Source organism: Miniopterus schreibersii (assembly GCF_964146895.1).
Source record: "Miniopterus schreibersii genome assembly, chromosome: X".
In the NCBI taxonomy this organism is placed as follows: Eukaryota; Metazoa; Chordata; class Mammalia; order Chiroptera; family Miniopteridae; genus Miniopterus; species Miniopterus schreibersii.
Window position 1 is genome coordinate 71385237 of NC_138104.1, and position 27936 is coordinate 71413172.

At 48.3% G+C, this 27936-nt stretch overlaps 1 protein-coding gene across 3 annotated transcripts in view; it reads left to right on the forward strand.

The window, feature by feature from the left end:
- The first annotated feature begins 11964 nt into the window (after positions 1-11964).
- Positions 11965-27936, forward strand: part of FGD1 (FYVE, RhoGEF and PH domain containing 1) — a 38146-nt gene continuing 22174 nt past the window's right edge. For 2 of the 3 annotated variants that reach the window (XM_081126675.1, XM_081126674.1), the window contains exon 1: positions 12171-12574. In XM_081126675.1, coding sequence (XP_080982801.1) covers positions 12268-12574 — 307 coding nt within the window. In that variant the 5' untranslated portion in view covers positions 12171-12267. Of the gene's footprint in view, positions 12575-27936 lie in introns of all 3 variants that reach the window. The other variant, XM_081126676.1, reaches the window with a different exon arrangement.

A 27936-nucleotide genomic window follows, 5' to 3' on the forward strand; every position in this document is an offset into this window, starting at 1 on the left:
CTTTTCTTGATTATGTTATTTAATGGCTTATATGTTTCTTTTTCACAAAATTGGCTCCTCTCTTTATTAGTTCTATTGTTATGTTTTCTAATTCCTTTATTTGAACCTTTCTCTTTGTTAATGCTTTCCTTCTATTCCCCTTAAATTTATTTTGTTTTTCTTTCTCTAACTTTCCAAGTCTGATGCTTATTTATATAAATTTCCCCTCATTTTTATGTCAGTATTTTAAGGCTGTGAACTTTCTTCTGACCGCTGCTTTAGCTGTATCCATAGATTCAGACATGTACTATTGTCATTATCATTATTGTCTAGAAATTCAGCAATTTGGGTTTGAGTTTCCCCTTCGACCCAAGAGTTATTTGATAGAGACTTTTAAACATATTCAGGGGGAAGATCCATTTTACACTAATTTCTAGTTTTATACAATCGTGATCAGAGAACATTTTATTAGGTTCAGTTTTTCTAATTTACTGAGATTTTCTTCTGTCCTAATATTGATTTCGTTGTTTAGGTTTTCTATATTCTTAGTGGTTTGTTGTTGTTGTTGATTTGACCTGTCTTGAAATGAGAAAGGCGAGTTAAATTTCTCCTGTTTTTAGTGTGTTTCAGTCTATTCTCTATTTCTCCTTGTACCTTTTTATTTGTTTTTATTTTATTTTTTCCATCACCATTTATCCCCTCTATGCCCTCTTCTACCTCTACCCACCCCACTCCCTCTTCAGTCCCACATCCGTTATCCACATCTATGAGTTCTCTCTTTTTTTTCTTTCTTGCTCAATCCCTCCTTGTACCTTTTCACATTTCAGCTTTGCTAAAGTTGCTGTTATTTGGTACAAAAATGAATCATGGCCTTTTTGCCTTGATTAATGCTTTTTTATAATAAACTATTTTTGAATAATTTTAGATTTACAGAACAGTCATAAAGATATACCCTTCACCTAGTTGCCCCTCATGTAAATATATAACTTCATTTGTCAAAACTAAGAGATTAGCATTGGTATATTGCTATTAACTAAACATCAGACTTTATTCATATTTTACCTTTTTTTTTTCTCTGTTCCGGGCTTCAACCCAGGATCCCACATTGCATTTAGTTACCATATCTCCTCCAATCTGTGACAGTTACTCAGTCTTTCCTTGTTTTTAAGGACCTTGACAATTAATGCCTTTCATTCTAAGGTTTTAACTTGTCTGATAATTAAGATTGCAACTTCTACTTGCTTTATTTGCATTTGACTGGTATACCTTTGCTTTTTCTTATATTTTTAACCTTTCTGAATAAATTTGTTTTAGTTGACTCCCTTGAATACAGCAGTTGGGTTTTGCTCAGTGATCCAGTGGAAATGTTTTTCTTTAAATAGGTGAGGTAAGACCATTTATATTTTTTGACACAAAAGATGTTTTAGTGTTAATTTAGTTATATTTTTGTGGTTTTCTTTTATAGTTATATGTTTATATATTAAAAGCATTTTACTATGTAGTCTGGGTTTTTTGTTTGTTTTGTTTTTAGTTACCCTGACATTTAGAGAAGTTTTTATTTTGTTCTAGTGATTAATTTTAGGTATTTTGGTTTTTGTTACCTTTTTCTACTTGTTTATTGCTAATGTAAAGAAATACTGTTGATTCTTATAAGTTGATTATGTACCTGGCAACCTTACTGAATTCTTTAATTCCAATAGAGTGTCTGTTTAATCTGTTTGTTTTATCTCTTCTCTTCTAACCCTTACACCTCTCATTTCTTTTTCCCCCTTTATAGTATTGACCAAGACTTCTAGCTGTATATTAAACAGTGGTTGGTGAGAGTAAATATCTAGTTTCATTCTCAATCTTCAAGGAAATGCATCTTAAGTTTCCCCGTTTAGTATAAGATATGCTGTAAAGTTTGGGTATGTCAATTTCACCAAGTTAAGAAATTTGCCTTCTACTCCTAGTTTGCTAAGAGTTTTTATCATCAGTAGACATGTAACATGCTTTCTCTACATTAATTGAGATAATCATATGATTACTCTCCTTAAGTCTATTAATGTCATAAATTATGTTGATAGATTTTTCTGAGGTTAAACAAATTATCCTTGCATTCTTGGAATACACTCCATTTGACTGTGATGTATTTTTAACATACTGTTGGATTTGATTAGCTTTTTTTTTTTTTAAGATTTATATATCTATATTAGTAAGTGAAATAAGCCTATAATTTTCTTATCTTTCATTGTCCTTATCTGGTTTTAGAATCGAGATTTCAAGATTATAGTAGACTAATAAAATGAGCTGAGCAGTTATCCCTCCTTTTCTATTTTCTGCAATAACTTTTATGAGGAAAAAAGTAACTGTTCCTTGAGAGCCTGGCAAAATACACTATAAACCCATCTGGGCCCGGATTTTGGGGGAAGTGAGGTCCTTGCCTACCATTTCACTTTCACGAATACTTAGTATTCTGTTCAAGTTCTCTACTTCTTCCTATACTATTTTTGTCATTTTATATTTTCTAGGAAAAAAATTTTACTAGATTTTCCAATTATTTCAGTCTAGGTCCTAACAGTCAAGTTTCTAGCTTGAGTACTTGGTGGTGCCTTCACAGAGAGGGGTGCAGGGGGACAACGGCATGTCTGTCATTTGGGGGCCAGAGGGAGATCAGCTACCTTTGAACTTCCAGCAAAGCAATGGCTATGTGTGATTCTCTGTTGCTTTGGATATTTGTGATTGTATATGAATGTGTACAGTTCTATAAATATGTGTTTATACATGATGTTCTGGTATGTTTCTGTTTATACAAAAATAGACTGAAAAAGAACAGTTTCTCAAAGAGGAATTAGCTGGATGATTCTCTGTGTAGCTATTTTTTCTGTATCTGTTTGCCTGGGCCCCTGAGCTATGAGGGGGTAATTCCACGGGTCGTTCAATGTCCCTGTGTACGTTTGCATATCTGCCAGGGGTGATTTGTTCTGTGTGCTTTTTCATGTCTTGGAGTATCTGCAACTGTGAGGATTTGTGATTCTCTTTGTATCCTTAGGTCTCTGCACATGTCTGCATCTCTAAGGACAGAAGATTCTGCATGCATGTCTGTTTCACTGTAGAAATATATGCATAGACTGCACATGCTACGTGGCAAGTTCAGACTTTCCAAGTCTGGAAGAAGCATTACAACAGGAAATGCTCTGGATTCCAGCTTCCGGATGGAATTTCACTCAGAAAAATACCCCTTCCTGGCCCTCCCAATAACTGCAGCATTCTTTGTCTTTCTTCAGGAGTCTGAGTGGAGGGGGTTTATGTTAACCTTGACCTCAGAGGCCACGTCTTTCAGGAGGAATTGGCAGAGCCATGAAATTCCACACCCTGCCACTCGCTTCTTGCCAGGCCCACTTCTTCCTCCTAACCTTTTTATAGCTCCGCATTATCTACCAGACCAATTCCAATCCAACTTGTCCAAAGAGGCCAGAGGAAGACACAGGAGATGAGGACAAAGAAACAGAATAAGATTTTTTAAAGGAAATAGATAAGTAAAGATACGAGGACAGAGAAATGAGAAGACAGAGACAGAGAAATAGGGTGTAAAAAGTGGGAGCAGACAGTCAGAAGTGGGGGTAAAGAAACAAAGAAGGATGGGACAGAGAGGTATACAGAAAGACAGAGTGGACAGTGTGGGGAAAGAGGGGCTGACAGAAATAAGGCGAGAACGTAGGGAGGAAGAGGCAGGCAGAGGTGGGGGGAGAGATGGGGACAGAAACAGAGAGATGGGGCCAGAGAGGCAGCTACATGAAAGATGAGGAGAGAGGGACAGATGATTAACAGCCAAGTAGGTAGGGAGGAGGTGACTAGGACTTGACAGACAAAGGCAGAAAGGAAGGTGATGGAGATTAGGAAGAAGAGGTTAATGGTGTAGAAACTAACACTTGAGCGTTTGTTATGTCTGAGGCCTGGTTCTTCGAGCTGCACTTGTGTTAGCTTATGGAATACTCATAGCAATACTGTGAAGCAGGCACTGTCATCAGCCCCGTTTTCCAGATGAGGACACTGAGGCACTGCATGTCAGCAGCACAACTAGGATTGGCATCCAAACCATCTAGCACAAGCAACCATACCCTTGACTACACAGTCAGTGACAGAGATAGAGACAGTGACAGGGATCTGGGGACAAGATAGCAAACAGATGAAATACACAGAAGGACAGAGAGATGAAGACAAGAAACAGGCACATGAGGAGAGCAACCCAACAAGATGGTAACAGAGATGGAAAAGGGGTGAGGGCTACCCGTTCAGGACCCCTCTCGCTGCAGTGGGAGCTGTTGTCTCTCCTTCAATAAACTTTTGCTTTCGCTTAAAAAGAAAAAGAAAAGGAGAGGCATAATAGAGAAATGAGAATCAAAAAGGGAAAGGGGAGTGAGAAGACCAACAAGGTGTGTGTGTGCGAGAGATAGACAGAAACAGAGACAAAGAATGTAAATGTTGGGGGGTGGTGAAGACTGAGATTAGAACAGAAAAGTGAGAATAGAGAAAGATAGGTGGAGAACAGAGGCAGATGGACGCAGCAGCAGATAGATGAGGCCTGGGAGACAGCCAGAGATCAGACAAATAAGGGTAGAATGATAGGGACAGAAAGGCGGACAGAAAAGAGGTCAAAGAGCCAGAGGAAATTGAAAGAGAAACAAAAAAGAAATTCTGTAACACAGAAGTACAGAAACAAATTAGGTAATGTGGTGTTCTATATGTGAGGACGGAAACAGACCAAATGAGAATTGTAAGTTAGCTGGAAACAAAATGGAAAAAAGGTGACCCCCCTCAAACACAGGCAACATAGTGAGAGGAAGGGCAAGAGCAAGAAATGAAGGGAGATTAGAGACAGGAAAGAGAAACCACCAGAGAGATGTAAACAGAAAGACAAGAGAAAGCAAAATAGAGACAGAGATGAATGTCTGAGAGGTGGCGACAGTGATGGCGAACAGGGAAGAAGAGACAGTGAAAAATAAGGAGAAATAAAGACAAAGGATGAAATCATTTTGATATATCAGGGCTGTACTGGTCTGTGTGCTGCCCACTGTCTGAGCACAAAAAGCAGGTCCTGGGCCTTGGCTACTGTACCCTACACTGACAGTACAGTCTCAATAACGTGGAAGGAAGGCTATCTTTTATTAAACATTAGGTACCAGGGACTGTGCATGCATTATATGGATTATATCATTGAACCCTCACAACTCTGATCTAATAGGTATTAGCATCATCCCCAGTTTACAGATGGGGAAACTGAGACTCTGAGTGATGAGAAACTTGCTGAAGGTCACACAGAAGAGCTAGGAGTGAAGCTCTAGCCTGGACCAATGGTGAGAGTATATCATGAACCAAGGATTAGGATAAACCCTGTCCTGTCTCTTCACTTGAGGTGCAAAATACCAAATCCCAGTCTGCCTGGCCAAGGTAAGTGTGCCCTGACTCCTTACCCCCCAGAGCACTCTCCATCTGGTGAAGGAGGCTGACCTAGCTAGCTCAGAGAGACTGGGGGAAAGTCCAGTGAGTGGCAGGAATAAAGCCCTGTGGGAGAACCTCGGCTTGGGAAAATCAGAATGCTTCCTGGAGGAGGAGGTAGTTCAAAGAGGCCACAGGAAGATTTTCGTAGAAGTCATTAAAGCTTCAGGGTCCCTCATTTGCACGGATGTCTTCCAAGCCCCTGGTTAATGAACAGTGAACAATCAAAGAGTACTGGAGATTTGCCACTCTACAAGAAAATTGGACTGCCTGGACATCTTACAGCTCCTATATGAAAGAAAATAAACAGATTTCCCCAAATTTGTCAACAGTACTAAAAATGTATGTTATTGTGAAGCTGGAACTTTATTCTAAACTATCGGTAGTAAAAAATTTCTATAACCATGCTATTAGGAAAGGCTGAGTAATATTTCTGTTCTCTCTATAGAAAATGACCTTACCTCATGCTTCAATGACAAAATAGAAGCCTTTACACATTGAGAATTGTTACAGAGCCCTCATCTTCTCACCACTGGATCTCTAAACCTCCCACTATCTGTGTTCAGCCTTGCCTCTTTCCTTCCTGTTCCAGTGAGAGGCCCAAGGACCTCTCCTCCTCCCTGAGGCCCAGTGCCCTAGATCCCAGCCCTTCCTTTCCCCTGCATTATTCCCTTTCTCCTCTGTGCCTTCATCTTACACCTCTCTACTAGATCGTTGCAAGCAGCAAGCAAGCATAGTCTAGTATCCCTCATCTTTTAAAAAATTATTCTTTGACCATCCTCCTACCATCACCTTATCTAAGCCCTGTGCCCATTTACAGCCAAGTTTCTCAAGGGCATTGCCCACAGACCTAACTGCACTTCAGTGGTGTGGGGGGAGGTGGGGGTTACCTCTGACTTCGGGGAGGGTCCTGTAACAAACTACACTCCCCACAGCACTCTATCCAATTAGTCCTGTTTTTAAAATTAATTTTATTTCTTTTTCATGATGTACATTATAAATTTTAGAATGTACATATATGTAAAGTTTGAATAAATAATAAATAGCCTGTGTACCCATCGCCCAGCTGCAAAAACTGATCATTTCCGAATGGCAAAACCCCCTATGTAGCCAGCTCTCCCCAGTTGCATCTCCTTCCCCTTCCCGAGGTACCCACTATCCTGAATATTTTCTTTTTCATTCCTTGCTTTACTCTATGGTTTTACAACATATGACTGCATCCACATATTGTGTAATTTTACACATTTTTCCACTTTATATAAACATTGTTATGATTTTTTTTTGCATCAATGTTAGGTTTCCTGAGTTTCATCCATGTTGATACATGTAGCTAAAGTTCATTCATTTATTATTTCCATACATTATTCCACGTATGTCTCAATTTATTCATCCCATACTCTTGTTTCCATTTCTTGCAGTTAAAAACAGGTTTTGGTGAACATTCTTATAGCATCTCCCAGTACACATGAGCAAGGATTTCTCTAGGGAAGTAATTCTCAGACTTTTTGATCTCAGGGCTTCCTTTAAGGACATTCTTAAAAATCATTGCAGACCCCAACGAGGTTGGGTTTATGGATTAGATCAATTGATACTTGCTGTATTAGAAATAAAAATTGAGAAAAGCTTAAATATATTCATTTTAAAATAACAATAAAAAACTATTACATTTAACACAAATAACATTTTTATGAAAAATGACTATATTTTTCAAATTGAAAATTTAGTGACAAGAGTGGCACTGTTTTACATTTTTGCAAATCTCTTTACTCTATGGCTTAATAGAAGACAGCTGGATCCTTATATCTGCTTCTGCATTCAATCTATTGTGCTATCACATGTCATATAGCCTCTGGAAAACTCCACTCTGCATTCTTAAGAGAATGAGAGTAAAGCAAATAGCATTGTGCTGGTATTATGGTTGACTCCACACCCTATCACCCCCACCCTGCCCTCAGGATCCCCAGACCACGCTGTGAGGACCACTGCTCTGGGATATATACCTATAATTGCTGGGTCATAGAATACATGCATCATTCACCTTTACAGAAAATGCCCAACTTTTTCTAGAGTGGTTGTATCAATTTCCACTCCCATCACTGGTGTATCTGTTCACTCTTCATTCATTCTGGTGTTTACCCCACCACTCCTCCAAAACCACTTCTATCAAGGTCACTACCAATATCCATATTGCCATATCCAGTGGACCCTTTTTAGTCCTCCTCTTGTCTTCTCAGCACTCCTGAAACATCACCAACACACCCTCAGCATGTCCTGTCTCTCTGCTGCTTCCTCAGTCTCTTCTTTGCCACCTCCTGCTTCTTCACTCAGCCTCTAACATTTGAGTTCCTTGGAGGTCAGTCAAGGATCCTCTTCCTTTCTCTTTGCTGTGTTCCAGGTTAACCTCTTCTCTCACAGCTTTTAATGCCATCTCTATACGGACAATGCTCATTTATTTGCCCTCTCCCCTAGGATGTACTATGACTGGCTTGGCTTCTCCACCTGGCTATCTCAGGGGTGTGTAGAACTAAATCCTTGATCTTCCCTGAAAACCTGTCCCTCTTTCTTTCTTCCTCATCTCAGTGAATGACCCAAACCCACATGACCAGAATCCTGAGTAGCATCCTTGATTTCTCCCTTTCTCTCCCACCCCCAAGCCACCACACCAAGCCCTTTCAATTCTAAATATCTCTCAAATCTGTTTACCTCTCTCCATCTCCACCACCACCATCTTAATCCTCTCACCATCATCTAATTGCAGTAGGCTCCTAATCTTGTCCACCTACCATGCAATCCACAGCAGCCAAAGTAATTTTTTAAAACATTAACTATACCATGTCAATCCCAAGCTTAAAACCTTTCAGTATACTGTATTCAGCATTTATCTACAAAAGACAACTACTATTTCACCATGATTCAGTTCATCTGTGATACAACCTGAAACAAAAGTTTCTTGAAACATCCTTCCTGCTGAGCCTATGATATGTTTTGATATTTTCTGTTCTTTTCTCAAACTGATTTAAGTACCTCCTGCAAATTGGCCCACATTTAAAAGCTTTTTGTTGCTCATAGAATAAGACCCATTGTCTTTATCATGCCAATAAAGCCCTATGTAATATGGCTTCCGCCTCCCTCTTCAGCCTCATATCCCACCCTTCTTGCCCTCAGTTCAATATGCTCCAGCCACACTGGCCTTCATACAGTTCCTAAGTACACTATTCCTCAGGCCTTCGAGCTTACTGTGTCCCTGCCTGAAACACTTTTGCCTCCACTCATCATGTCTCAGCTTAGATATCAGGCCTTGTCTGACCTCTCTAGTTAAATTGCCCCCACCCGTTATTCTCTTTCCTGTAATACTGCTCTGTCCCTTTATAGCCTTATCACAATTTCTAATTATGCATGTTTATGTGTTGTAATTATGTGTGTTTGCTTCATGGTCCCTTCAGCACAAGACTGTAAAATGCGAGGGCCAAGTTTGTTCACCAGTCTTTTTCTTAAATTTTATTTATTGATTTGAGAGAGAGAGATGAAGGGAGAGAGAGAGAAAGAAAGATCAACTTGTTGTTCCACTTATTTCTGCATTCGTTGGTTGATTCTTGTATGTGCCTCGACCAGGGATCGAACCCACAACCTTGTATTGGGACGATGCTCTAACCAACTGAGCTACCCAACCAGGGCTATTTACCACAGTCTTGTTGATGTCTGTCTTATTCACTACTGCGTAACTAGTGCTTCACATGGTTCCTGGCCCATAGTGTGTGCTCAAAAGACATTCATAAAATGAATGGAGATCTGGTCCTGGCCGGTGTGGCTTAGTGGTTAGAGCATCGGCCCTTGGACTGAAGGGTCCTGGGTTGGATTCCAGCCAAGGGCACGCGTACCTCGGTTGCAGGCTTGATCCTTGGCCCCAGTCAGAGTGTGTGCAGGAGGCAACCAATCGATGTGTCTCTCTCACATCAATGTTTCTCTCTATCTCTCTCTCCCCCTCCCACTCTCTCTGAAAAGCAATTGAAAAAATATCCTCTAGTGAGGATTTAAAAAAAAAAAAAAAAGAGTGGAGATCTGAAGAACAAATGAAGTGGAGTAGGGGAGATGTGGAGAGTTTCATGCAAAAACAACAGCATATAGAAAGACTCAGAGGCTACAGTGACTAAGGACAATCTAAGAATTTCAGCTTTCACTTGTGTGGACAACCTGGCAGGGGCCAGATCATGCAAGGCCCTGCTTAACCTTCCCTATTGCAGAAGGTAACTTTTCTTTTGAGCCAAAGGGGATTGATTCATTGAAGGGTTCTCAACATGAAAGTGATATGATTTGACTTACCTTTTCAAAATATCAACTGCCTGCAGTGTAGAGAATAGATTCCAGGGAGCAAGAGTGAGATGGGAAGGCAGTGACAGCATCACAGGTTAGAAATGATGCTGGCCTAGACTAGGGAAGTGGCAGCAGAAATGAAGAGGCTACATAAATTAGGGAGATATTCAGGAGGTAAAAATGACAGGACTTGGTGATAGTAGGGGGGTGGAGTAGAGAGAAGAATTGAGTGTAGCTCAGGTTTTTGCTTTCAGTGGGGTCAGTCAGTAAGATAAAGTACAAAGAAGGACAAACAGGTTGGGAGGAGAATGCCTTGAATTGGGGAGAAACTGAGGTTTGGGGTGCCTCTGGGGTATCAAGTAGAGCTGTCTAGTAACCAGCTGAATGCATAGGTCAAGAGAAATGTCTGAACTTGGGGCATCAATTTGGGAGTCGTCAGCAAAGGGATGATAATTGAAGCCATGGAAGTGAATGTGATAATCCAAGGAAAGAGCATAGAGAAGGAAGACAAGAGAGCTCAAGCCAAAGCCCTAAAGAGCACTGACATTTAAAGGTTGGACAAAGAAAAGAAAAAAATAAAGGTTGGTCAAAGAAGAGTCTGGAAAGTAAAAAGGAATTGCCAAGAAAGTAGCAGAAAAACGAGTGTGGTGTCGTGGGTGTGGCTGAGGGAGGAGGAAGTGGCCACCAGGGTCAAGTGCTCCCAAAAAGCCAAGTAGGATTACCTCTGAAAAGATTCTGTTGGATTCAGTGACACAGGCCACGCGGACCTTGATGAGAGAGCAGTATCAGGCACCTCATGGAGGCAGATTGGAGTGGGTTGAAAGATAAGTGGGAAGTGGGAAAATTAAGACAGTTAAGTGTAGGCGACTCTTTTGAGAAGTTTATAGAAAGAGAGGGAGGTGGTTGGAGAGGGAGACTTTTTGGTAATTGTTTATTTGTTTTGAGATGGAAGAGACCTGAGTATGTGTAGATGCTTATGGGAAGGAGCAAGGGACAAACTAGGTAGGTTTGGTGGCAAAAAGTCAAAAACTTCCTTTTTGGTGACTTCTGTTTCATCTGCTGAGGGTGAGGGGGCAGATGAAGTTGGGCGTTTGAGGAGAGGGCAGGTTTGAAATGGCTGCTGTAGAACATGGGAGAGAAAGCTGCCTAGGGGCACATAGTAGAGTTGTAGGTCAGCACCAAGGGCCTGGTAGACGCTAGGGACAAGAGTTTATAGTGGCACAAATCCGTGAGGTTGGATAGTTTCTCCAGTAACGTTTAGCTGCCTGGGCACAGGCATGGAAAAGGCGGATAGTTGGACTGATCCAAGGTTGGGATGTTGCCAGGCATATGCGACAGTCCTGGGAACTGAGGCTATTGACAAGAAAGGGGCGAAGTAAAGGACTGAGGTCTGGTCTGCAGAGTTGAGAGCATCAAAGACAAGTCCTCTATGCGCCAAGCCATAGGGAACCTCTGGAGCATGTGGAAAAGAGATTGAAGGACAAGTGGTGGGAGAAAGACCTGAGATGGGACAGAAAGGCAGATGTGGGGGGTTGAGCCAGGAGACTTGCCTGTGTGGGACCAGGAACGGATGGGGAAAGCAGCCTGAGGGGGAATTTTCAAGGGGGTGGAGAGGGACTTGGAGGCGGTCGCAAGGAGAAGGGAGGCGGCCCTCAGTGAGGGGGCGTGGCCAAGAGCCAATCCCAGCGAGGGGGCGGGGTCCGGGTAACTGGGTCCCAGTGCCGCTGTGCCTGCGGCTGCCTCAGAGACTGCTCCCGCCTCCCCACCCCCCCTTCCCCGGACTCCTTCCCGCCCGCTGCCGCGGAGACCCAGGCCGAGGCTGGGGAGGAAGGTAGAGCCAGGCCCTGGCCTCTCCCCTGCACCCGCTGCTGGAGCTTCGTCCAGAGGGATTGGCTGAGGGCGAGCCCCGCAGCCCAAGCGCGAGGCGCACACGCGCGCCCCCCGCCACCGTCGTCCTCTTCTCGCTCCCTCCCCTCCCCTGCCCTCTCCTCCGCCCCCCAGCCTCCGCTGCGGCGGGAGGAAGAACCTTTCCGACCAGCCAGAGGAGCCCAGATCGATTCCCACTAGCGGGGAAAGAAGAGACCCCGCTCTCCAAAAAAGACCGACTCGCCCCGGGGCCTCGGAAGTGGCTCGCCGCCTGCAGGAGAGCCCGCGCCCCGCGCAGCCCCCGACCCTCACCCGACCGCTGCCGCATAGACAGCGCTCCCCAGCGGGCCCCCGGCCCCGCCGAGCCCACTCCCCGCGCGGGGCCCGGGCCGGCGATGCCTGGCACGGCAGCGGCGGTGGCCGCGGCTGCTGCTAGTACTGCCACCGCTGCCACGGCTGCTGGCCCGGGCCCGGGCTGGGGACTCGAGGCTCCGCAGTGGGGCTGAGCCCGCAGCCCCGCCCCCCGAGCCTGAAGCCGCTGCTTTGCCGGGCGCCGGGCCTCCTCCGCCCGCGCCTCTACCCCAAGAGCTGGAGCCAGGCGGGGAGCCCGGGCCCCGCGCCCAGGCCCGGACCATGCATGGCCACCGAGCCCCGGGGGGCCCCGGGCCTTCTGAGCCCGAACATCCTACAGTGAACCCACCCGGCGCCGCTCCACCGGCCTGTGCGGACTCAGACTCCGGAGTCTTGGAGCCGGGACCGCCGGGACCCAGGGACCCAGGTTTGGCTCTCGGCGGACCCCCGGATCCCCAGTTCGCCGGACCCTCGGACGCCAGCCTCGGCGCTACTCCAGGCCCCCGGGTCTTGCCCTGCGGCCCCAGTCCACAGCACCACCGGGCCCTGCGCTTCTCCTACCACCTGGAGGGCTCGCAGCCCCGGCCTGGTGAGTGATCGAGAGAGCATGGGAGCCCGGCCACGGGCCTGGTACTGGGAGGGTGTTCTTGTTCTCTGGCTCTCCAAGCTCCACCTCGGGGCCGGCCCGCACACCCTAGCCCTTGGAGTCTTCTCAACCTCCAACCCCTTCCGTCCTTCCTAGGCCTTATCCAGTCCTTTCAACCTCTGTCCCCGTATTTTCTCTGTCCCCTATGCCCCCTCAACCCCTCCGACCCCCTTCTATTCTATCTGATGAGCTTAATGGAAGAGGGAGTACTCCAAGAAAAAGGGACAGGATTGCAAGGCAGTAAGGGGGATTTGGTTGGGAAACCAGGGTTTGTTTGGGGGACTAAGGGAAAAGGAGTCTCCCATTTGCCAAGCACCTACATTGTGCCAGGCACTGGGCTGGGTGCTTTACATGGGTTCTCATTTCATCTTCAGGAGCCTCCTGTGGAGTGGGTATCATTAGCCCTATTTCCTACGGGAGGAAACTGAGGCTCAGAGAAGTTAAGTAACTTGCCCAAGGTCACACAGCTAGTATGGAGCCAGGATTCAAAACCAGATCTGTTTGAGTCCAAAGTCTGGTCTTTCTGCTTCCCCCAAACTGAGGCTGGAGACCATGTAAGTAATGCCAAGCCTTCTGCTTATGTGATTTTCTTCTGTTCTGTTTAGCAGCTCTGGAGTATGAGTGGAAAAAAAAAAAAGAGAGAGAGGGATGGCGGATTGATCCAAGGTTGGGGTTTTGCCAGGTGTGTGTGGCCAGAGGACAAGGAAAGGAGGGAATAGAAGGTGCTGATGAGAGAGAAAGGTGGAAGAGGTGAGCCTTGGGGTCAAGCTGGAGGGGAGGGCGGAAGAGGCTGGTGGGTAGGGAGACAGCAGAAAGGTAAAGGCAAGCATAAGCCAATTGTAGCAGAGCTGGAGAGCTGCAGGGCTACGAGGTTTGTGGGGAGAAATCAGGATACTTGAACTTGGATTTGCAGAAATGGAGCGGCTCTTGGTCAGGTCACAGGCCACTACCTGGAGAGGCCTTTGCACTACACAGACCTGAGTGTCTGAGGAGTCCAGCAGGGCCTCCCCCATCTGGGGACATCCCCATGTGAACCTGAGCTCCCAGGATCCACAGGTCTTTTGGATTGTGGCCCAGCACCAGGTAGCAGTAGCGAAGCATACAATGCTGGCAAGATGCACCCCTTGCTACTGTTATGACCTTGGGCTAGTCATGGAACCTCTGGTAGTTTTCAGGAGCTCCCTCGGTGTGGGGTAGAGATATCCTGCTGGCAGCAGGCCTTTAACCACCTGCCCTACAGGTTGCTCCTGCCACTTTCCAGACTCCCCCGATAGACACTGTATGGAGCAGCTACTCCTGCACTTTACTACAGTACCTTCTTTCAGATCCCAAAACATGCCACCTCAGGACCTTTGCATCTGCTTTTTCCCTCTGCCTGGCAGCTCTTCCTCCTGCTTTCCACCTGGCATGTTCCTCATCTTTCAGGTCTCAGCTCAGATGTCACCTCCTCCAAGAGACCTTCTTTGACCACTTTAGGTAGGGCCACTTGTGAGTCTCCATTGCAGTTGCCAGTGTGCTTCCACACCCTTGTACTTAGTACAGTCTGCAGTGATCTCATTATACGTGTCTACTTGTTTATTGCCCATCTCCCTCCACTAGAATGTGAGCTCCGTGAGGGCAAGGGGATTGGATCTGCTTTGTTCACTTTTGTATCCCCAAGACTAGTGCAGTGCCTGGCACAAAGTAGGTGCTCAATAAATCCATGTTGAACAAATGACTGAACAAATTGAAAGGGAGCACATGGTAGAACCTCAGTAACTATTGTCTAAGAGAAGTACAACTGAACTCCTGCCTTCCAGATATTCTTGGTCTGCAAGTCAGTAGCTGGGCAGCGTCTAGAACACTGGTCCCTGGCCTCTGATCAATACACAGTGGTGATTCTGAGTTGCCTTCCCACTCCACCAATCCTTCCAAATTACCATCATAGTACCCACCCTGAACTGCTCCCCTCCTCCCCCCCAAAAGTTTCCAGGATCCTTTTCCCAATGAAGTCCCTGCCTCTGTAATTGGTGGGTGTCTTTTTTCTTTAACTCCAAGATGAGGATTGGGACTAACAAGGGTGTCAGGGAACGACCTGGCCTCCCATCCAACCATTCATAACTGACTCACTATGTGACCCTGGGTGAGTGACTTCCTTTGTCTGAGTCTGAATTTCTTCATCTAGAGAATGCCATGAGGCAGCTATGAGGTACTGGTTGCAAAGCCTGCAGAATAAAATTTTTTAAATGAGAAAAACCTTCTGAAGAGGAGGCGGAGGAATTACTCAGGCCCTGGCAAGGAGGGTGCTGGGCCATGTGATTCACAGCAGCATGGGGCGTGAGAGGCCCGCCTCCCCCACTGCCCAGCCGGCCCAGGGGTAGGCACAAGTGACTTGCTTCTCTTTCCACAGCACTCGCCTATAATTGGCCCAGAGAGGACAGGGTTGATGGTTGTAAGGTGTGTGTGTGTGAGAGAGAGAGAGACAGAGAGAGACCTGAGCTTCAAGTAAAGCCTTGAAACATTTTAGTCCACATGTTAAGATTTCTATGTGCCTGCTGACTTCCTCTCTCAAACTGCAGAGGCCTTTATTGAATTGCCATCCTTAGGATCCAGTGGCCCATCCTGGGCAGAGGGGCTTTTAAAAAATATTTATATCTTATCCATGTGAAGAGTCTTGAATTGCTTCAAAGTGCTTTCTCTTTTAGTTACCCTGATGCCTAGTGGGGGTGGGGCCATTGTTTATGTGCCCACTTCCCAGATTGATAAAACCTATGGCCTAATTGGGTTACTGAGATAACCCAATGAGATGCCACAGAGAGTCAGAAAGGAGTTCCCAGGTGTAGGTTTGCTCTTAGAGATTTGGGGGGGAACCCTACCCTATTTCTCAGGGTTGAGGCTCAGAATATCCTTCCAGATGTTGGGTGGGGGCGTCACTTGGGGCCTGGGCTGACTCTACCTCGATAAAAAAGTTGCACCTGATGTTTTTTCGTGGGTAGTGGAAGGACCGAGCCAATTGAAGGAGGCAGCAAGAGGGGCTGGCTCTTTCTGATTTGGATCCTGGGGCATCCTCAGAGACTCCAGGACTTAGAATTGGAACTAGAAAGGCCCTAGATACCTTCTGGCCTGGGTTTCCCAAACTAGGTGATCATCAGAATCCCTTGTTTACTTTGAAAAAATAAATGTGATTCTCAGAGCTCCAGAATCTCAGGGTTGCAACCCAGGAATATATTTTCAAAGCTCCTCAGGTGATTCTGATGCATGGCCTAGAGTAGGAACCACTGGTCAAGCCCATTTCTCAGTTGGAGCAGTGGAGACTGAGAGGCAGTTTACCTGTGGTCCTAAAGTGAGTCAGCGTCATTAGGACCAGGAGAATGCATCAGGCTCCCCTCTGAGGCCCTCTTCCTAGGGCCCTCTGTGAGCTTCGCTCACTCCTCCCAACCCCAGAAGGAGGCATGGGCCCTGGCTGGTGTGGCTCAGTTGTAATCATCATCCTGTACACTGGAAGGCCGCCGTTTCGATTCCAGGTCGGGGCACATGTCCAGGTCGGGTGCATGCCAGAGGCAACTCATCAGTGTTTCTCTCTCACATCAATGTTTCTCTCTCTCTCCCTCCCTCTCTCTCTCCCTCTCCCTCTCTCTGAAAGTCAATAAAAACATATTTTTAAAAAAGGAGGCATAGTATCTAAGCTACAGAAAGTGAGTCAACCCCTCACCCACATACACACAAATACTAGCTGCCTCCATTTACCTTCTATGCCCAGCTCTCATGAATGCCTACCATTTGGCAGTTCTGGGTCTCTAGGCAGAGGAAATCCCAGCATCAGCACTGCCCAGCCCAGGGCCTAGTCCTAAGAAAGGGCTCTGGAGGAGTGTTAGCAAGGTTTGTAGAGCTAGTTGGAACATGGAGGGCAGTTTAGGTAGGAAGTTCAATGGGAGCAAAGGCACTGAGCCATGGGGCATCCTGGGGACTGGGGCTGGTGTTGGGAGGAGTGGAGAAATAAGGCTGGCAAAGGGACTTTATGCTGAGGGCAAGGGGAAACCCTTGAAGGGTTTATCAAGTGGAGGAATGATGTGCTTAGATGGGAGTGTTCGAGAGATCCCCATAGCTGCATGTGGAGAGTGGATGGTAGGGGTGCAAGAGGTGAGGAGGGTAAGATCTGAGAGATGTTTAGGTGCTAACATGGGCAGGCCTTGGTGGTGACTTGGATATAGAGGCAGAGAAAGAGGGAGAAGTCCAGAATTGGTCCGGTGGGTGGTGGTGGGACCATCTACATGTAAGAGCAGGAGCAGGTTTGGAGGAAGAATCTGAGTTGTGTTTGAGACATGTTGAATTTTGAGAGGCCTGGGGGGACATCCAGGTGGAGGTGGCCAATAGGGTTGGAAAGCTCAGAAGAGAGGTGTTGGCCAGAGATATTTGGGAGATCTCACCACCAGCATTTACACAGACCACAGAGCTGCTCATGGGGAGAATGCGCATGGTTCTTGGGGCCATTTCATCCTTGAAGACATGGATAGTGAGGTAGCGGTCACACTTACTTGGGTGGATCATTCATTACCTGCCCAAACTTTGCCTTAGAAATGCCTTTATGGGGCCATTTTTTAAGCATATTTGCATAAAGCAGAGACCCATTTCACATATACCTAGGGTAGTGGCTACTGCAAAGAACTGAGGGAGTACTCCTGAAAACCAAGTCACGCATTGGTAAGGTAACTTCCTGTGGCTCTCTAGATGTCCTCCCTGTGGAGGGCATCCTGAGAGGCCATAGAGGGAGGCTGCTTGTGGTGAGGAGAGGGGACTCATAACAGGAGGGGGTGGTGGGCTCTGCTGGGGATTTTTGGAGAGCGGCAGTTTGAGATCCCAGGGGAGTGTTTGAGAAAAGACCCAAATTTGGTTCCTAGTCAGCTGGGGTCTTCCAAACAAACACAACAAAATGTAGACTCTGGGTAGGTGGGAAAAAGACTTCACCAGACAGGAGTAAAAGAATAGAAGTTTCCAAGTTGCAGATAGCTGGCACCCCCATTCCTCCACCCTTTTAGGTGCCTCTGTCCCTGGTGCAGGGCCCAGCTGGTGCTACCTGCTGCCTCAAGGGGGAGTGGCAGCTAACAGTTCCCCAGACAGACTCAAACCAAGCTTTTCTGGGGGCCAGTTTGCTAAATGCCTTAGGCAGATGTGTAGCTGGCCAGACGCTGGCTGGGTGGGGCTAAGACCTGTCTGGAATGGGGGCAGGAAGCACAATCTGCCACTGGCCAGCCCCACAGAGTTAAGTTCCCTCATCTGAAGAGAGCAGATATCCTTGCAGCAGTGAGTCCAGCCTCTCCGGTCTCCACTACCGAGCTCCTTGGACCTAGAAGGTATCACACCTCCAAAAGGTGCCTCAAAACACACACAGGGCTGCAGGGGGGCAGGGAAAAAGCTTCAGCACTCCTGGCTCTGCCATTGGTTCACTGCATCCCCAGGCTTCCCTTCTCCCCTCAGGGCCTTAGTTTCCCCATTTATAAGTTGTGGACCTGGTCATTGCATTTGTCTGGCATAATAGAGTGTATAAATACTTGGTGAGTGGTTAAGCAAGAATGACCAAGGAGAGAAAGGAGGGCATTTCTTCATTTAACAAGTGTTTATTCAGTACCTACTATTTGCTTGGCCCTGTGAGAGGTAATGGATGGGCCACGAGGCAGTCGTGATCCCTACCCTGGTGGAGCTCCTTTCTAGCAGGGAAGACAGCCACGAGAACTAATTCCAAGTGCAAATGCTGCAGAAACATATGAGGAGGGGGCGGACAAGGAAACGAGGACACTTGCATTGAGACCTGAAAGAAAATTAGGAGTCCAGAGGTAAAGAGAAGCAGAAAACCGTTCATACGACATGTGCCAAAGCCCCAGGCGGAAGAGAGCACTTTCGAGGAACAGACAAGAGGCCATTGTGGCTGGAGGGTGGGGGTGGGGAAGTGTGCCTGAGCTGAGCCTTACTTGTCCCCAGGCTCAGGAGTTTGGAGTTCACCCTGGTGGCAGGGCAAAGGGAGCCCTTCACAGCACTGCAGGAATCGAAGGGGACTGTTTTCACAAGCTGGCTGTGGTGTTGAGTGCCTTGTAGAGGGCTCTTAGGATGGGAGGGAAAAGTTAGTTAGGCTGGAGTGGAAAAAAAATATGTGTGGATTGTAGAGCTACTGAGAAGTCGAGTCTGCAGGATTGGGGCCTGGCTGGATGTGTGAGTTGAGGGAGAGGGAGGAGTCACGGAGAAAGCCCAGCCCCTGGCCTGGGGAGCGGGGTGCTTGGAGGTGCCATTCCTAGGACGGGGAAGGCAGGAGGAGAAGCCATCCAGGGGTGTGGTTTAGGGTGCGGAGTCTGAGTAGCCTGAAGGCATTGCATGTAGGTGTCAGTGCCCGGTAGGCATCAGCTGTGCCCATCCGGGCCCAGAGTAAGGCGGGGAGGGGTGCGAGGGGCACAGGTGTGTGGCCGAGGCCCAGAGAGGGAGCAGCAGGTTCTGCTGGGTGCTGGAAGCTTCTAGCCCTCGGGGCGCTTCCCCGTGGCCCGAGCTTGGAAGGGGTTAAGTCTTGGACGGAAGGCGCCTGGAGAAAGCGGGAAAGGAAGGACTGGCAGGGCTGGCCCCACGGAGCCGCAGCTGGCATGGAAGCCCTTCCGCCCGGGCCTGCTAGGCCCGCGCCGCCGCCCACGCTGCCGCCTGCCGCCGCCGCCTTCGCCTCTACCTTCACCTTCCCTGCTCCCCCTCCAGCTTTGCAGGCTCCCCTAGGCGGGGCCTCCGCCTAATGCATTCCAGGTGTGGACCCGGCCCCTCCCCCACCCCGGGGCAGCTGGGAGGGGGCAGGGACCGTGTGGGTCTCTCTGTGCATCCCTCAGGGGCTCCAGCCTACAGACTGACTGCTGTCTCTGGAGAATCCCTTCAGAGATCTCTGTCTGTGCCCCGTGGCTCTGGCAGGGTCAGGCAGCGGTGAGAGCCCCCCAGATCTCGCCCTGCCACTTTCTTTCTAGCTTCATGTGACCTTGCCCGTCGTCACCTCACCTCTCTGAGCCTTGGTTTTCTCATCTAGAAAATGGGGTTATCATCCCCACCACTTAGGGTGTTGTAAGGATGAAATGCCACAGGGCAAGTCCTCAGCCCCCGTCCTGGCACACTGTAGCCATTTCAACAAATGGCCCAGGCCTTCCCTTTCTGTCCCTGCCCCTTTGCCTCTGGGCCTGCATCCCTCACTGTCTCTGACTCCCTCCCACTTGCCCCTGCGTTTTCTGTCTCCCTCTCTTGCTGTCCCGTACTCTGGGTCTCTGTCGTTTTCCTGTCTTCTCCTCCCTTGTCTTTGTCCCAGTCTCTCTCTCTGTCTTTTTCCTTCTTAATCTCTGTTTTGCCAAGTCTCAATTTTGACCAGGCCTCTGGTGAGAGGGGAGGGGTGATGGGTAGGTGTTGGGGCCCCTGGGGTCACACACAGCAGGGGTCACAGGGGCCATCCCCTAGTGGCTTTGTCCTCACTGGGAGGGAAATCCCAGCCAGCGTGGCAGCCCCAGCACTGGGTAATTACTGCCCCCAGTGCTCCCAGCTGCAGCTCCACTCCCTTCCCTTCCTGTCCTCTGAAGTCCCCAGCCGCTCCCGGAGGGTGGAGCAACCACCCCCATCCTTCTCTGGCCTTAGGTCCAGAAACACTGGGAGGAGGTAGCCAGGCCCTCACAGCAATCAAGGAACTGGAAGAGGGAAGGGATGCCTGTATTCCCATGTGGTTGTGGTGTGTGTGTGTGTGTGTGTGTGTGTGTGTGTGTGTGTACGCATGCGTGCATGCACGCACGTGCATGCATGCACGTGCCTAGCTGCCTGGCTGTTTTATCCCCCATGGGTCTGTTTTTTGTATATCTTAATGTTCTTGTTTCTGTTTGTCCCTGTGTATATTTGAGTGTGTGTCTATATATCCATGTGTGTCTTTGAGTCTGTAAATGCTGTATGTTCCTGTATGCCTGGGTGTATGTCACCTTGGCTGTCTAAGCCCCTGAGGGTTTCTAGATGCATCTGCATGTGGCTCTCTGTATGTAGATCCGTGTGTGTGTCTTTCAGTGCTGTTGTCCATCTCTGTATGCCCCCTAGTATCTTGGTGGTGGTGGTTGATGGGGGTGGGGGGCTGCCTGTCTTTTGACCTTTCCTGACCCTTCTTCCTCTCTGGAACCTTCTTGCAAACCCAGCCTCTCTGTTCACTGTGCCCTCAAACACACTCTTCACCTCCCCCGCTCTAGTATCCACACCTTTGCTCACTTTTCTTCCCCTGCCTGCAGGACCATGCCCAGTCTTTCTATACCTGTAAAAACACACCCATCCTGGATGGCTGAACTCAAAAACCACCTCCTTTAGAAAGTCCTCTCCCCTCCCCCTCCAAATGTGATTTCTTTCCCAACTCAGCAAACATTGACCGAGGATGTACTCTGTGTCTCTGGACATAGGCACACTTGGGATCAAGTCCCAGCTCAACTACTTCTAGCTGTGTGTATCCTCAGGCAAGTTATTTTGCTTCTCCGTGCCTTAGTTTTCCTCATCTGTAAAATGGAACTAATAGCACACAGGCTTGTTAGGAGAGTGCCACACAGGGAACATCAACACAATGCCTGGCCCAGAGTAGATGCTCAACAAACAATTTGAATCCCCATACCTTATATCCTCCACTAAAAATGAACACGTTAAGTTCCAGAGAGTTCTGAAAGTACTTGTAATTCCCTGCTCTTTTCTCCAGGTGTCCTGCCTAGGGCAGAATGTGAACTGGACCAGACAGAACAAAAGGCAGATTCTAGTTCAGGGAACTGCTGACAAGTATTACATGAGCCAGTGTCCTAAGCCTTCTCAGGTCCAGAGGAGACTGGGCCTTCCAGGGGCTGGAAGAGGGCACCTCCAAGGCAGCCACCCAAGAGCCACAGCACATACAATAGGGCAGGAGGTAAATGGCAGAGATGGAAGGGGCTTTAAGGACCATCTAACTGAGATATTGCCAAGTGGTGGCCCACAAGTAGAATTTGACTGATGAGTTTCATTTGGCCTATTCACTGTTTTTAAAATTGGGGGATTTCACATAAAGGATTAGATTTCTGATTCTCCCAAAATATTGGAAGATCTGAAAATAAATACAGGGCCCCGTTACTTCAACACAACAATTAGATGAAGGAGAAGAGCTGCAGTCCCTATTTTAGGAGAGGCATGTGCCCTCCAATTTACCCTAGTCCTCACCATTCCCTATTGCCTTAGACTGTCCCATTTGACATAAAGGTCCTCACTTTACACAAGGGCCCGCACTTTACGGAAACATCCTTCACTTTACAGAAGGTGTCTCACTTTGTAAAAAAAGAGTTCCTCCATTTTACAGAAGAGTTTTCTATTTTGTCAGAGTCATTTACAGACAGAACATCCATTTTACAAAAGGGTCTTTATAGAACTCTTCCTCATTTTACAGAATGTCCCTCTACTTTGAGGAAAGTGCTTCCATTTTGTAGAAACTCCTTCCCTTTCCAGAAAGGACCTTTTTATTAAACAGACCTCCATCTTAAAGAAAATGTCTCCATTTTGCAGGTGGGAACACTCTGAGAAGCTCCTTACTTGCCCAAATGGCTCCCCCTTTCCAAAAGTGCCTTCACTCTGTAGAAGGTGTCCCCATTTTTCTGTAGAGTCCTTATGTTTCAGAAGACTAGTCTGCTTCAGGGAAGGATCCTTCCAGCTACCCACAGGGTTCCCCTGGCACTTCTCACTTGACAGAGCTTTGTGTTTGAACTGTCAGAGAACCATCCGCCAGGTCAAGCGAGGCCTGGGTGCGGTCTGGCCACTAAGGTGGAGCAGCACAGCTGGGCTGGGCCTCCTGTTCCAAGGGCCAGTGGGAAGAGGTGGGGAGCTGTGCCTTCATCCCTTTTTTCTCAAGCTGAGGGGTTCCTCTGCCCCTCATGGAGCTAGCTTCCCAAAAGGCACTTTCTTATTTACTGCTGTTCTCCACTCCTTCTGTTCCCTCTCTCCCACCCTTCCCCACCCCCAGGAATTCCAGCAGTCCCTGGGGCCTACCTCTCAGCCTGGAGAGGCAGAGAACTGAGCCTGCACTGGGGGTGAGGAGGCCTAAGTGCTGGGGCTGACTTCATCCCACTCTAGCATCTCACCAGTTCCTCACAGTGAGCAGCAAACACATATTCTCAACATTTTGCAAACGGGGGAATTGGAGTCCAGAGCTGTGAAGTGGCTCCCCAGTTCACCAGGGAGTTAATGGCCTGGCCGAGGTCCAGTCTGAGGCCCTGTTAGTTGTCTTGAGATTAAGCCAAGGCTATAGCTGGGAAAAGGGAGAGGGGATGCTTCTGGCCTGGGAGGGGGAAAGCTGGGAGCTGAAATTCCCTGAGGGAGAAGCAAGGGCTGTTTCCCTTGGGAATGGGCAACTGGAGGAGTCCTTGTCCTCAAACTCAGCTAGAGGGTAGACCTGATCTGCCAGTAAGCCCAGAAGCGAGTGCTCAGGGCACCTACCAAGCGCGGACTTGCAGCAACCAGAAACAATTTTTGAAGTGATTTTGCTATTTCAATAACAATAACGTGTCATAAGAAAATTCAAAATTCCGTTCTAACACTTCGCAATGGTTTATAGCTTGAATTGAATTTGAATGGAGTGGGGATGGGACATCAATGTCTATTCATTGCCCCCTGCCTCTAGTTGGAATGCCGCCCTGATCTGAAGAGCTGCCTGTGGAGGGGGAGCTGGATTCAGTGCTGTCTCTGGGTGGTTTGCTTGTGTTTCTCAGTGTGTCCATAGCTTTGTGCTAGGTCATGGCCTGTGGGTTTACATATCTGTGTGAGTGTATCTGTGTACATAGTTTCATGCCTTTGTGGATGTGCAGTTCTGTTGGCTTTAAGTCCAACCCACCCACATTGCTCTGTGCATGGGGGACTCTATGCCCTTTCCCTTCATTGTCTCACGGAGTCCCCAAACCAGGGAGCCAGGGAGCTGTGATTATTATCCTATTTTCCAGACAAGGAAACTGAGGCTCAGATCGCGGGAGAGGCTTGCCTGGGGTCACACAGCTAGTAAATGGGGTGCTGGGATTTAACTGCCCTCTTACTCCTGAGCCAGCTGTTCCTAATGAAGGTGCCACAACACCTTAACCCATGTAGTGCAGTCAGCGATCGTGATCAGCACCCTTCTTTGGAATAGCCAATTACCACAGGTTTTTCATTATTGACTTTGCTTTTTAATAAATAACATGAGATTCAAAATGATCCTTGAAATAATGGCGCTGTCACAAGCATTCAGGTTAAGTGGACAAACGTCCAGGTACCACCTTGGAGGCCTGGCTGTGCTCATTCACTCAAAGCCCTCCTTCACTAGGGTTGCTGGAATTCACCCCAAAAAATACTGTTATATTTTAATTTCAGATATACAACAAATAATTTTTAGTATAGCATAGGAAGTTTTCAGTATAAGTATGCATGAGCAATGTTTATACTAAGAAATTATTCATTGTTTTTCTGAAATTCAAGTTCAACTGGGCAGCCTGCATTTTATCTGGCTACCCTGTGGCTGGCCTCTCCTCCCCCTGAGCTTCCCTGGTCCTGACAGGCTGACTCCCTTGCACTTCCTGAGCCACACTGAGCTTCTGAATGAGAGTCTCTTGTCTTTGAGATTAGGAGCTCCCAGAAGGTCAGGGTCAAGATTGCCCTCCTGCCTGCTGAGGGCCTGTCCGGGTGCAGACCCACACCTCCACCCCACGGCAGTGCCTGGGCAGTGCCCAGGGTGTGCTTCCTGTGCATGACGAGAGATGCCCTAGTGGCAGCATTGGCTGTGTGTACATTGTGCGAAGCCTATTACACACGGACATGTGAACAGCTCTGAGGTTCTCACTAGGTCTTCGAGGACTGTGCACAGTTGGTGTATGGCTGGGTACATTTTCACAAAGCATTATGAGGTTTGGTGATGTGACTTTGTGTGTAGGGGGGCCTTTTTGGCCTCTGCTCCAAGGGGCTCTGGGGACTCTGGTGAACCCAGTGGTGGAGGGACAGTGCTGGTGAAGGAAATTGTCAGGTATGTAGATGTGGGTGTGCTTGCGTGTGTGTGAGAGAACATTGTGGATTATCAACCATAAAAAATGGGCTGGAGAAAACCAATGCAGATCCTAGCTGGGTGGGGAGGACATGGGGCAGTGGGAAGGTCTGTGGTATCTAGGAAGGGGAGGGCCTCCCCTGGGAGCTCCCACAGAGCAGGGATGGGATTTTTATATCCTCTAGCACAGAGTCCACCAGGCGCAGAGCAGAGCTCAGAAATATTTGGGGGATTAAATGAACCCAAGGGAAGCCAGAAAGTCCAGAAGGTCACGAGGAGCCCTGGAGGCCTAGCTGAGACGTTCCTGTTTTCCCCATGGGAGCCACAGAAGGTTTTTGTGCAGTAAGTGACAAGACCTGAGCTGAAGGTTCCTGTAGCCACCTGGAGGGAGCAAGACCTGGGGCCAAGGGTCCACTGAGGAAAAATATAGGAAACAGGGAAATGTGGGCAGAGGGACAGCGGGGGGCACTGAAATAGGAGAGGGAAGGATCGTGAACCTTCTTTCCCTCTGTGGAGCCTCACTTGCCTGGTTCTTGTCCAGGCCGAGGTTCCTGAGTTGTTACCCTGTTTATCTCCATATGGGTGGGCTCGAGGTGCCACTCTCTAAGGCACTGAGGAACACCCCTGCTCTTCCTGGATCTTCTCTTCCAACCTCACCTTGGAGAACATGCATAAGGAAGGATCCAGTCCAGGACTAGTCTGCTGAAAGTCTGCATTGACTTGCTGTGTGATCTTGGACAAGTCATTGCCCCTCTCTTTGTCTTCATCTCCTCATTAGAAAGTGGGCTGAAAATTCCTGCCCCTCTCACCTGGGCCTGGGCATTCAAGGTGTCCAAGAATATCTGAATTTCTTTCTTTTCTTTTTTTTATCCTCACCCGAGGATATTTTTTCCATTGCTTTTCAGAGAGAGTGGAAGGGAGAGAGAAAGAGAGAGAGAAACATCGATGTGAGAGAGACCCATCGACTGGTTGCCTCCGCACTCACCCCAACCAGGGCCGGGGATCAAGCCTGCAACTGAGGTACATGCCCTTGGCCGGTATCGAACCCAGGACCCTTCAGTCCACGGGCCGACGCTTTAACCACTGAGCCAAACCGGCTAGGGCAGAATATCTGAATTTCATTCAACTTCCCATTCTGCAGGGCTGCCTGCACAGAGGCAGAGAGAAAGGAGAGGCAGGCCCATGTGTGGGTGAGGCAGGAACAGGGGCTGGGCCACAGCAGGGCTGTGGAGGGTGGTGTGATCACCCTAGCCCCAGGACAAGCAGTGGGGCAAAGGAAGAAAAGCCCCAGCCAGGGCCCCCACTGCCCTGTACAGACTGGGTGGGGAAGGCTTGCCCAGGGATGCCTGCCTGCTTTGAGGTGGAGACAGGGCCAGGTTGTCTCCTCCAAGCGAGAGGAGGCAGACAAGGGGCACCTGGGAGTCCAGCATCTGTGTGTGTGTCTCCAAGCAGGGTCTCTGTATGGTGGAGCTCCTGGCTCTATTCTCTGGATCTCTGGCACTGTCAGCTACTCTCTGTCTCTCACTTTCTCTGGCCATGTGTCTCTCCAACTGCATTTCTGCGTATGCCACCCTCCAGGTGATTCATCCTCTTCAACCCCACACCCAGGGGGAGGGCAGGGCAGGACCAGGCCAGGATGTGCTGAGCAGGGCAGGGTGAGCAGCCCAGCTGAGCGGAAAGGAGCACCTCCTCCCTACCAGCCAGGGCCCTGCCTGCTCAGGTGGGAAAGGAAGTGAAGAAACTGCACCCAGACCAAGGTACAGGGTGGGGGAGAGGGGTTCAATCTGGGGCCTGGGGCACCATGTTCCCTCAGGACTGGGAGGGAACCATGGCCTGAGTCCCCTGGGGCCTATCTGGCTGGACTGTGGCCAAGGTAGTGTCAGGAACTCAGGGAAGCTGTTGGAACCCTGGGGGTTGGGCTACTACCTTCCAGGACTGGGAGACCTAAAATTCTCTGTGACTCTTTTTTGCCAATGTGACCCTGTAAGGTGTCTCTATGTGTATTTAGCTATGTTTTTGTAACAGAAGCCACATGACCAATTAGACCAGGAAGCAAGTGGTGTGTGTGTGTGTGTGTGTGTGAGAGCCTCTAAAAGCCAGGGACATCATGAACATGTTTGTTTCATATGCATAACCTAGTAAGTGATGCCATGTGTCTGTGATTGTGTCTGTGTTTCTGGGTACTGAGCAGTGTTGACTTTGTGCTGAGGTTGTATATGACATGGGATAATGAGCCTGTGTGGCTTTAGTCTTTGTGACCATGGGAACCTGCAACACCATATGACAGTATGCTCTGGTCCTGCAATTGTGAGACGCAGTATAAATGACACTGCACATTTTTGTGACTCAGTGGAACCATGTTGGAGGCATATAAACATGAGTATATGATGATAGATGGTTGGATGGCTGTGTGTGAAAGGGAGGCTTGCATTGTGTGGCTGCATCTTCTTGACTGTACGTGGCTGTGTTTGCCAGTATGTGTAACACTGTGAGGCTGTGTGATAATATGCGAGGTTGTGATGGTGGGTTTTTGTGACTGTATGTGACCAGGAGCCTGATGGCATGTGATTGGTTGTGTGAATTTATGTGGCTCTGCAGTTGTGTGAAGCAGTAAATAGTGCTATGTGTCTCTGTGAGGGGGCCCATTTGTGATGGAGACAGTGTGACACAGGGTAACAGACGCTCCGTGGCTGTGAGAGGCCACATGCAGGTGGGAGCTCTTCACTGCTGCTCATTCTCTCGTCCTCAAACCTGTGTGCCTGCACCTTTCTGCCTACAGGATGGTCACCCTCCTCCTCAGCCTGCCCTCCGGGCCTTGCCCTCTGTGCTCTAGCCTACGTGGACTTCTTGCTCATCTGAGACCCCCACACTCAGCTCTCTGCTCAGCCAAGCCTGCCTGAGCCTCACATTCCTTCCCTGAGGTCATGTCATCCTCCGGGAGGTGTCCCTTACTGCCAGCCAGACCAGATATTCTCTCTCAAGTGTGACTATCATCTCCCCCAGGGCCAAAGCCAGAGGTGGGTTTAGGGAGCACACAGTGAGGCAAGAGGCAGAGTGCAAAAAGGCCTCCCATTTTCTTAATGTGTTGCTGTCTTAAAGCTGTTCATGTGACCTGAACTCTGGTGCTGGGTGTGGAGTGTGTGTGTGTGTGTGTGTGTGTGTGTGTGTGTGTGTAAGTAGAGTAGTGAAGATTAGTGAGAAGTTGGGATTTTAAGAAGCAAAATTTTTGCTCATGAAATACAGTTTTATCATTTGCCAGAAACTTGGCTATGCAAAATTGTAGATA